General features: G+C 46.2%; 1 protein-coding gene across 1 annotated transcript; it reads right to left on the bottom strand.

Moving 5' to 3' along the window:
* Nucleotides 1-4,221: 4,221 nt before the first annotated feature.
* Nucleotides 4,222-8,516, bottom strand: LOC149437959 (E3 ubiquitin/ISG15 ligase TRIM25-like). The gene has a single exon (XM_089660394.1). It carries the CDS (start codon nt 8,299-8,301, stop codon nt 6,718-6,720), a length of 1,584 nt encoding a protein of 527 aa, XP_089516520.1. The 5' UTR covers nt 8,302-8,516; the 3' UTR covers nt 4,222-6,717.
* Nucleotides 8,517-11,805: the final 3,289 nt, after the last annotated feature.

Genomic DNA, 11,805 nt, shown 5'->3' with positions numbered 1-11,805 from the left:
TACAGGAAACCAACTCTACTTTATTTTAACCCAAAACACAGGATATATACAGAGGGCGGGGAAACCAACCAAGAACAGGAAATACATCATCACCCCTCCCCATCCCACCAAGACACAGAACAATGGGATGAAGCACATGGCAAAGGACATTGACCAACCCCCACACCAATGCACAAACAGTACATCCCATAATAGTTGGCTGGCCAGCAAGGCACAGCACAATGGGGGGTAGCACATGGCAAACAGACAATGGACAGCCATGTGGCCTAGACAAAGGACAACACACAAATGCACAATACTGGGACATTCACATGTACACCCTGTACCCTTAAACAGGCACAGGGTGGGTTAAACATAATGATTTGGGGAGATGATACAGAGGTCCCCCCACCCCCAAAAGTCACTCCCGTCACATATCTCCCCTTTCGGCAGGAGACTAACGCAGGAGTAGATCCCAGACGGATGTACTCTGAAGTTAGTCGGTACCTCCAGTCCCTCAATGCCAGTACCCGCACAGTACCCCATGCAAATTGTCCCACACCAAGCTTTACTCACCCAGCCAACCTCTGCCTCTCCCGTAGAACACACCCGCCGCTGGGGAGAAGTACGGACTGGTCCTTCTCCCTGAAGTCCTCTCAGCCGCTGGGGAGAAGACAGGGTGGCTGGGCCGACTCCATCTTTCTGTAGGGGATCTGGGCCGACTGCCCAGCATCCCTGGGGTATCCAAGTGGTGACTGTAGTTGCTAGGCAGAGGCCAGCGGCACTCTGCCCTGGTGCCAGCGCTTCTGCTGGGGACCCCACATCTGCTCTGGCTAACTGTAGGGAAGGGAGGCCGACTTCCTCCACTCCCAGACTGTGGATCTGCTGCTGGGATGGCATTCTTCTGTCACTGTCCCCATGGTGCACAGATCCTGGCTTGGGAGGGAAAACAGTTTCCTCCACTCTGGCTGACTGTGGGGGAGGGAGGACAACAACCTCCTCTCCCTTCTCACCTTGGGCCTCTGAAACTACCACAGGCATGGGGCAGAGGTCCTGGACCCTCTGTCCGGTTGTCAGCGCTTCAGCTGGCGGCCCCCCGGCTGGTTCCTCCTCAGTAAAAAAAATCAATCAAATCCCCAGCCTCTGGAACTGGTGTTTGGGGATCGGGGCTCACCATCTCCTGTTCGTGGAACTCAGGAGACATTACCAGTGCTGGGCAGAGTTCAGTAATGTTTGGCCCTGTTGCCAGGTCTACTGCTGGTTCCTCCTCAGCTGAGAGGTCTACCAGATCCCCAGTCTCTGGAATTTCCACTGATGACTCTTGGGCATGCTGCCGAACATGTCCTAGCAGCTGCCTGTATGCCCTTTCCAGATGCAGTTCTTTCATCAGCAGGTATTGCAGATCTGGCTCAAGCTTTGAGACCCCTGTGAGACCGAACATAGCCTCTCTGCCTTCCCGCAACTCCTCCAGAGTAGGTTCTCCTCTATCACCAAACACAAAAAGGTCTGTAAGGCTCTCCCACAACAATCCAGGCCCACCAAAGTCATGTCCCTCAGGAGAGCATTCTGTTGTCACCCCTAAATATTCCTGCTCTGCATACCACCGCAGAGCCCGATATCTATTGTCCAGTTCTATCTCCTGCTGGACCAGCCTGTCCAACTCAGCCACCCATTGCTCCTGGGGTTGCTCTCCCAGGAATGGCATCCATGACTGCTGATGGTCCCTGGCCCGTTCCCCTGGGGTTGGATACCACTTGCCTTTGTCCATACCAGCAGCCTGGACCGCTCCTCTCCAAAGCACCTCCCAAATCCGCTGCCTGAGCTCCAGGTACTGATCCGTAGACATAGTCCTGGGGTATGTTGCAAGGATGATCTGCAGCAGCCCTGGGAACTCTGATGCCAGGTCCATATCTCCACTGGGGTGACTGATGTCTCCTTTCCTGATCTTGAATCCCGGTGGTGGTTTGGATGTGTTTACAGTTGGAAGCACAATCCCACCGCTTGCCACCAATGTAACGGAACCGGAACCCAGACCGCACTGAGTTTTTCCGTTATACCACAGCTTCCCTGTCCGAACACCATCCACGGACCACACCCTGAAATCCCTCAGGAAAAAGACAGCACCCAGCTCTTCTTAATACAGAAAGCCAACACTTCTTTATTTTAACCCAAAACACAGGATATATACAGAGGGCGGGGAAAGCAACCAAGAACAGGAAATACATCATCAGCCCTCCCCATCCCACCAAGACACAGAACAATGGGGGGTAGCACATGGCAAACAGACAATGGACAACCATGTGGCCTAGACAAAGGAAAACACACAAATGCACAATACTGGGACATTCACATGTACACCCTGTACCCTTAAACAGGCACAGGGTGGGTTAAACATAATGATTTGGGGAGATGATACAGAGGTCCCCCCACCCCCAAAAGTCACTCCTGTCACAGGGGGGATTTGTACCATCCTGGCATTTGGGGGGTATTTGTACTGTCCTGACATTTGGGGGGATTTGTACTGTCCTGACATTTGGGGGGTATTTGTACTGTCTTGACATTTGGGGGATTTGTACTGACCTGGCATTTGGGGGGATTTGGGGCAGCACAGTGGCTAAATGGTTAGCATTTCCGCCTGGCAGTACTCGGGTTGTTGGTTCAAATCCCAGCCACGGCTCCACCTGCCAGGAGTTTGCATGTTCTTCCTGTGCCTGCGTGGGTTTCCTCCGGGTACTCCGGTTTCCTCCCACACTCCAAAGACATGCTGGTAGGTGAATTGGCTCCTGTCTAAATTGGCCCTAGTATGTGTATGTATGAATGTGAGTTAGGGCCCTTAGATTGTACACCCCTTGAGGGTTAGGGCCCTTAGATTGTACACCCCTTGAGGGTTAGGGCCCTTAGATTGTACACCCCTTGAGGGTTAGGGACTGATGTGAATGTAGAATAAATGTGTAAAAACGCTGCGTAAATTGACAGCGCTATAGAAGTAATTGAAATAAATAATCTGTACTGTCCTGACATTTGGGGGGATTTGTACCGTCCTGACATTTGGGGGGATTTGTACCGTCCTGACATCTGGGGGGATTTGTACCATCCTGACATTTGGGGGGATTTGTACTGTCCTGACATCTGGGGGGATTTGTACTGTCCTGACATTTGGGGGGATTTGTACTGTCCTGACATCTGGGGGGATTTGTACTGTCCTGACATTTGGGGGGGATTTGTACCGTCCTGACATTTGGGGGGATTTGTACCGTCCTAACATTTGGGAGGTATTTGTACTGTCCTGACATTTGGGGGGGTTTGTACTGTCCTGACATTTGGGGGGCTTTGTACCATCCTGACATTTGGGGGGGATTTATACCGTCCTGACATTGGGGGGGATTTGTACCATCCTGACATTTGGAGGGATTTGTACCGTCCTGACATTTGGGGGAGATTTGTACATCTTGACATTTGGGGGGATTTGTACTGTCCTGACATTTGGGGGGGATTTGAACCATCCTGACATTTGGGGGGGATTTGTACCGTCCTGACATTTGGGGGGGATTTGTACCGTCCTGACATTTGGGGGGGATTTGTACCGTCCTGACATTTGAGGGGATTTGCACTGTCCTGACATTTGAGGGGATTTGTACCGTCCTGACATTTGAGGGGATTTGTACCGTCCTGACATTTGAGGGGATTTGTACTGTCTGTTTTAGGGCCATAAGAAATGATACCGGCTGTCAGTACATCAGGATTGATCGATTTGTATATATCCCGTAGTTTGCAGTCACAGACTAAATAATAAACACTGATTTTGGTTTTTAATAGAAACGTTCTGCGCTGCTATAGGTATAGATAGGACTACTGAAAAAAGCTGCAAACACCTCGACCCGACACCAGCAGCACAAGGAGACAAACGTAACGTGGTGTTGTGCTAATATCAGTACATTTATTATTTCTGTTCACTTGGTGACTATTGTTCACGTTGTTTCATCACAATCCGTATTGCACTTAGTCTGGTCGGGGTTCAGGCCTTTCCATGTATTATTTCTGTCCACTTGCTGATTATTGCTCACGTTGTCACAGTTCATATTGCACCTCATCATGTCTGGATTCAGCCTTTATACTGATCTCCTCTGTTTTGGGGATATTATTTCTGTCTCCTCGCTCTTCCAATAGTACTATTGATATTAGCACAACACCATTTTATTTTTGATTTTGGGTTTTGTTACCAAGAAAATGGAGCAGAATATATTTTGGTGTAAATTTAGGAAGAAAGATTATTTATTTGCAAAATTTTATAACAGAAACAAAGAAACACTTTTTTTTTCTAATTATTAGGTCATTTGTCTCTATATTGTAAATAATGAAAACCTCCCGCGGGGATGACATTCCCCCAAAACAAAGATGGATCAGAAACATAATAGAAAGTGTCATTTGGGTGCCGTGTTGTGTGACAGAATAATTGTCATTCAAAGTGTGACAACCCTGAAAACAGAACAATGTCCCTGAGCAGGAAGGGGGGACAGTCCACTCTGGAAGGGGATCAGTAATGGGACATACTTGGGGCCCTCAGATAGAGCCGGGACAAGACATAAAGGACAACAAGTCCCCCCATGAATGCTCCACAAGGCGGTCACCTCTTTTACCAAACATTTGGGTCAGCCTGGCCCCAGACCTTACAAAATATTTGGGGCCCCCAGAGATTGTTATATTATCCATCATTCCTGGCAATGTGACAAACTTGAGAATATCACATACTTTGGGGCCCCCGGCCATGTGACAGATTTGGCCCCTGGCTTCCCTCAGACTCTTCCAGAAAGATAAAGTGACAGAATAACTCCGTGTTCTCCTCTCTCCCATCTGATTGGGGCAGCAGTGCAGAGTGTGAGAGCCGGAGCAACCAATCAGAGGGGGGAGTGCAGGCAGCACTGTGATGTCTATTACTGATCAGCATGTTCCCCGCTCTCACCCTCTTCATCTTCCCGTCTATTCTACATATTAGCAGCCTGATGTATGACGGCTCTCTGTAGAATATCGTCTTCTCTGGGGGGGAAGATGAGGAGGGTGAGAGCGGAGAACACGCTGCACAGCAACATCCATCTCAGTGCTGCTTCCACTGACACCGACACCCACACTGCTCCAATTCTAGGAAGGAGATGTTCTATTACAGTCCATGCCAAGACAAAGACTTGATTTCTAGTTGTGGATGGTGTGGGGAAGGAGGAGAACCCCGGCTGGCTTTTCCTACTATAGGGGGCTCTGGGACAAGGAGTGAGGGCCAATCTGTACCAGGAACACAGACATAGAAAGATCTGACAGGGGCCCCAAACCTTCCCCTTCTTTACTCCACTAAACATGGGATTCTTATTTCACTCTGTGTTTCTGTTGGAGAGTTCCCCTCATTTCCTGTCTAGGAAAATGTTGTCACAGGGACAGGAAGTGAGGAGAAATCTCTGTAACGGAGCCCCAGATAGGAAACACCTGACCGGGGATCTAATCCTGACCCACTCGGCCTACAAACTAAGTCTTCAGTCCCACTGGATCCCACTTTGTAATCTGGAAATGTCACTTGAAGTCGCTCGATTCCAAAGTCGGATGTCAGTGGGACTTCAGGTGCGACTTGCAGGACATCTGTGTGACTTTATATACAAGTCTATGCAAGTCGCAGCTGAACTTGGAAAAAGTAGTGCAGGAAGAACTTTCCTAATCGGTGCGACTCGGATGGAGGGGGATTTGTACCGGTATGACCGCTTCCATTGTGGGCAATAGAGTGCGACTTGTCATGTGATGAGAAACTATCAACTCACATGACGAGTCGCACCGCTGTGACCGGGGACTAAGAAACACAGTCTGGGCTCTCTGGTACATCAGATTATTTCTTTCAGTAGTAAATCTGTAGAAGACGTCTTCATATATTTCCTCTCAGATTGTTACATTTATTTCCATCTCTTTGTAGTATACATTGTATGGAGGAGGGGCAGGAAAGAGGGGGATGAGCTAAGAGAAGGGGGAGGGGCAGGAAAGATGGGGAAGGGCAGAGAGAAGAGGGAGGGGTGACCTCATCCTATCCCATCACAGTGACCACACCCCACATTCTATGTCTGATCATGGTGCCAACCCACACATGGGGGAGGGGCAAAGATGAGGGGGAGGAGCATGGAGGAGAGGTGACCCCGTCCCATCACAGTGACTACACCCCACTTTCTATGTCTGATCATGGTGCCACCCCACACAGAGGGACAACATGAGGGAGGGGCAGGGAGGAGGAGAAGGGTGCAGGGGGAAGGGTAGAGAGAAGAGGTAACCCCATCTTATCCCATCACCGTGACAGCACCCCACCCTCTATGTCTGATCATGGCTGCCACCCCACACAGAAGGACCACGTGGGGGAGGGGCAGGGAGGAGGGGGAGAGGCAAGAGGAGCTGATGACTGATGTACATTGTGATGGCTTTCTGCCTAAAATTTTATAATCTATTATGTAAGATTATTATGGGATGGATGGATGGATGGATCGATCGATTGCATCATCATCATCATCACTGACCATTAGGACCAATGTTATTGTGACTCCAGTAATTGGACAGAAATTCTACCCAATCACAGAGATCGGTGACAGAGGAGAAATCTCACAATTATTTATAATACAAAATCTTGCAGGATGCCCCGCCCACCTCTATATACTATTGGAGGAATATGAAATTAATTCCAATTCTTCATCTGACATCACGAGACTGTGGGCGGAGTTCTCACATCTCCCCCCTCCCCCCACATATCTTTATACAACCTTCCCATACACATACCCCAGCATGGAGGGGCTCAGTGAAGGTGGTGGTGAAGGTGTGGAGGTGTCGGATCGGGTCACACAGATCATAGAAGGAGATCCGCCCGGCCTCATAATCCAGATATATCCTGACTCTGTTACTGGAGAGATTGGGGGGTAATGGGATCCGATGTCTGTCATGTATCACTGAATACTGATCATCATCATCATCATCATCATCCCTGTCCAAACACCAGGACTTGTTATTCCATCCAATCTCTGACCCCTTTCCTCTCCGGTCTATACTGGGGTAACACATCCCGACTGTCCATTCATCTGACCCCCCGACATCCACTTCCCAGTAATGTCTCCCTGAGGAGAACCTCTGACTGCTCATCACCTGAGAACACTGGAATCTCTCTGGTGTTTCTGGATGCTTCTGGTTCCTATATGACTTGGATGCAGTTTTCCCGCCATCTGATATCTGTAGATCATTAGCAGCTGTGTTTCCATCCAGTAATATGTCTGCAGCCCCCGGTATATAGAAGGATACATTTCCCCCTGTTATTATATCAGATAAACCTGTGTGTAAGACCCCCGCCACACCCAGCCCCCCTCCATCATGGAGGAGGTCCTCATGTCTCTCTCTGTCCTCATCATCTCCATCCTCAGTATCACACAAGTCACCTGTGTCTGATTCCTGTAGGACAGTCAGTGGATCCATCATGTTACACATCTCCTCAATGTCACGCATCTTCCTGGACAGCTCCTCCTTCTTTATTTCCAGATCCTGGATGAAGATGGAGACCCGCTCTGCCCTCCCGGAGATGTCCCTCAGGACTCTCTTCTCCAGGTCTTCCAGACGTCTCCTGAGGTCTATAAACAGGGCAGTGACTCTCTCGGTGTCACCAGCTTCTTCTTCTTCTACTTTCCTCCTGTGTTCCTGCAGACTCTGGACTCTTTCCTCCATCTCCTCTCTCTTTGTCAGAAGTTTCTGCAGAACATTCCTCAGTGTCTCCTTCTTCTTCTCAGAAGCCCCATCCAGTGACATCATCTTATGTCCTTTGTGTCCTCCAATCAGACAACAAGACACACAGATACAGGTCTCATCCTCAGTGCAGTAATACTCCAGGATCTTCTTATGGATGGAGCATTTCCTGCTCTCCATGGACAAGGTGGGGTCACATAAGATGTGTTCTGGGGACTTTTTGTGGACTTTCAGGTGTTTATCACACAGAGAAACCTCACAGTGTAGACAGGATCTAACAGCAGGTACAGGAGACTCCACACAGTAAGTACAGAAGACCCCGCAGTCCTCCTGACCTGGCTGAGCAGACAGGAAATTCTCTGCTATGTTACGTAGTTTCATGTTCTTCTGCAGTGGAGGACGACCCGGAAACTTCTCTCTGCATTCAGGACAGGAATATCCTCCAGACCCCTCCTGTGTATCCAGCACACCATCAATACAGACCCGGCAGAAGTTGTGTCCACATTTCAGGGTCACAGGATCGGTATAAATGTTCAGACAGACGGAACATTCCAGCTCAGCTCTCAGAGCAGAAGACGCCATCGCTGACAGCAGAAGAGAAACGAAACTGAAAGTCTCTGACACCGGAGAGGAATGCAGTGGGGGAGGGGTGACACCCTCCTACACAGGGGGAGGCTGGGCTGGGTGATTATTATTGGACACGGAGATCAGAGTACAGAAGGAGGAGTTTGTTTCTGCCGTAGTAACAATAATCACACCTCCCAACGTTAGAAGACAGAGAACGAGGGAAAGACGGATGTGAGGGAGAAGGAGGAGCACTAAGTGCATTGAGATGGGAAGTGGAGGTGACCAGGCCAGGACTGGCCATAGGGCACACCGCGCATTTGCTCAGTGGGCTGGGGCCACCAGCCAGCATGCCCAGTGCATCATGGGGCAGACTTTATCAGCACAGCAGCTTGCAGAGTGGCAGCGGGGTGCCGAGTGCTGGAAGTGTTCTCTACCCTCCAGCACCCAGCAGGAGAAGAAACCACACTCTACTGTCACACAGGGCCGACGGGGGAAGGGGAGCTCCGGCCTTCTGCTCTTCAGTGTGACATCTGCATTATCCTGCATTAGTGGCAGTGTTTATTATCCCCTTTATGTTACATTAGTGGCAGTGTTTATTATCCCCTTTATGTTACATTAGTGGCAGTGTTTATTATCCCCTTTATGTTACATTAGTGGCAGTGTTTATTATCCCCTTTATGTTACATTAGTGGCAGTGTTTATTATCCCCTTTATCCTACATTAGTGGCAGTGTTTATTATCCCCTTTATGTTACATTAGTGGCAGTGTTTATTATCCCCTTTATGTTACATTAGTGGCAGTGTTTATTATCCCCTTTATGTTACATTAGTGGCAGTGTTTATTATCCCCTTTATGTTACATTAGTGGCAGTGTTTATTATCCCCTTTATGTTACATTAGTGGCAGTGTTTATTATCCCCTTTATGCTGCATTAGTGGCAGTGTTTATTATCCCCTTTATGTTACATTAGTGGCAGTGTTTATTATCCCCTTTATGTTACATTAGTGGCAGTGTTTATTATCCCCTTTTTGTTACATTAGTGGCAGTGTTTATTATCCCCTTTATCCTACATTAGTGGAAGTGTTTATTATCCCCTTTATCCTACATTAGTGGCAGTGTTTATTATCCCCTTTATCCTACATTAGTGGCAGTGTTTATTATCCCCTTTATGTTACATTAGTGGCAGTGTTTATTACCCCCTTTATGTTACATTAGTGGCAGTGTTTATTATTCCCTTTATGTTACATTAGTGGCAGTGTTTATTATCCCCTTTATGTTACATTAGTGGCAGTGTTTATTACCCCCTTTATGCTGCATTAGTGGCAGTGTTTATTATCCCCTTTATGTTGCATTAGTGGCAGTGTTTATTATTCCCTTTATGTTACATTAGTGGCAGTGTTTATTACCCCCTTTATGCTGCATTAGTGGCAGTGTTTATTATCCCCTTTATGCTGCATTAGTGGCAGTGTTTATTATCCCCTTTATGTTACATTAGTGGCAGTGTTTATTATCCCCTTTATGCTACATTAGTGGCAGTGTTTATTATCCCCTTTATGTTACATTAGTGGCAGTGTTTATTATCCCCTTTATGTTACATTAGTGGCAGTGTTTATTATCCCCTTTATGTTACATTAGTGGCAGTGTTTATTATCCCCTTTATGTTACATTAGTGGCAGTGTTTATTATCCCCTTTATGTTACATTAGTGGCAGTGTTTATTATCCCTTTATGTTACATTAGTGGCAGTGTTTATTATCCCCTTTATGTTACATTAGTGGCAGTGTTTATTATCCCCTTTATGTTACATTAGTGGCAGTGTTTATTATCCCCTTTATGTTACATTAGTGGCAGTGTTTATTATCCCTTTATGTTACATTAGTGGCAGTGTTTATTATCCCCTTTATTTTACATTAGTGGCAGTGATTATTATCCCCTTTATGCTGCATTAGTGGCAGTGTTTATTATCCCCTTTATGTTACATTAGTGGCAGTGTTTATTATCCCCTTTATGTTACATTAGTGGCAGTGTTTATTATCCCCTTTAGGCTACATTAGTGGCAGTGTTTATTATCCCCTTTATGCTGCATTAGTGGCAGTGTTTATTATCCCCTTTATGTTACATTAGTGGCAGTGTTTATTATCCCCTTTAGGCTACATTAGTGGCAGTGTTTATTACCCCCTTTATGTTACATTAGTGGCAGTGTTTGTTATCCCCTTTATGTTACATTAGTGGCAGTGTTTATTATCCCCTTTATGCTGCATTAGTGGCAGTGTTTATTACCCCCTTTATGTTACATTAGTGGCAGTGTTTATTATCCCCTTTATGTTACATTAGTGGCAGTGTTTATTATCCCCTTTATGTTACATTAGTGGCAGTGTTTATTATCCCCTTTAGGCTACATTAGTGGCAGTGTTTATTATCCCCTTTATGCTGCATTAGTGGCAGTGTTTATTATCCCCTTTATGTTACATTAGTGGCAGTGTTTATTATCCCCTTTAGGCTACATTAGTGGCAGTGTTTATTACCCCCTTTATGTTACATTAGTGGCAGTGTTTGTTATCCCCTTTATGTTACATTAGTGGCAGTGTTTATTATCCCCTTTATGTTACATTAGTGGCAGTGTTTATTATCCACTTTATGTTACATTAGTGGCAGTGTTTATTATCCCCTTTATGTTACATTAGTGGCAGTGTTTATTATCCCCTTTATGTTACATTAGTGGCAGTGTTTATTATCCCCTTTATGTTACATTAGTGGCAGTGTTTATTATCCCCTTTATGTTACATTAGTGGCAGTGTTTATTATCCCCTTTATGTTACATTAGTGGCAGTGTTTATTACCCCCTTTATGCTGCATTAGTGGCAGTGTTTATTATCCCCTTTATGTTACATTAGTGGCAGTGTTTATTATCCCCTTTATTTTACATTAGTGGCAGTGATTATTATCCCCTTTATGCTGCATTAGTGGCAGTGTTTATTATCCCCTTTATGTTACATTAGTGGCAGTGTTTATTATCCCCTTTATGTTACATTAGTGGCAGTGTTTATTATCCCCTTTAGGCTACATTAGTGGCAGTGTTTATTATCCCCTTTATGCTGCATTAGTGGCAGTGTTTATTATCCCCTTTATGTTACATTAGTGGCAGTGTTTATTATCCCCTTTAGGCTACATTAGTGGCAGTGTTTATTACCCCCTTTATGTTACATTAGTGGCAGTGTTTGTTATCCCCTTTATGTTACATTAGTGGCAGTGTTTATTATCCCCTTTATGCTGCATTAGTGGCAGTGTTTATTACCCCCTTTATGTTACATTAGTGGCAGTGTTTATTATCCCCTTTATGTTACATTAGTGGCAGTGTTTATTATCCACTTTATGTTACATTAGTGGCAGTGTTTATTATCCCCTTTATGTTACATTAGTGGCAGTGTTTATTATCCCCTTTATGTTACATTAGTGGCAGTGTTTATTATCCCCTTTATGTTACATTAGTGGCAGTGTTTATTATCCCCTTTATGTTACAT

The sequence above is a fragment of the Staurois parvus genome, unplaced genomic scaffold, assembly GCF_062004578.1.
Source record: "Staurois parvus isolate SC_StPar_1 unplaced genomic scaffold, SC_StPar_1.0 ptg001238l, whole genome shotgun sequence".
NCBI lineage: Eukaryota > Metazoa > Chordata > Amphibia > Anura > Ranidae > Staurois > Staurois parvus.
The sequence above is the reverse complement of the archived record's forward strand: the minus strand, read 5'-3'. Positions and strand labels throughout refer to the sequence as shown.

Bases quoted from the DNA above. Each gene is read 5' to 3' on its own strand.
- LOC149437959 (XM_089660394.1), bottom strand. From the start codon at position 8,301: ATGGCGTCTTCTGCTCTGAGAGCTGAGCTGGAATGTTCCGTCTGTCTG.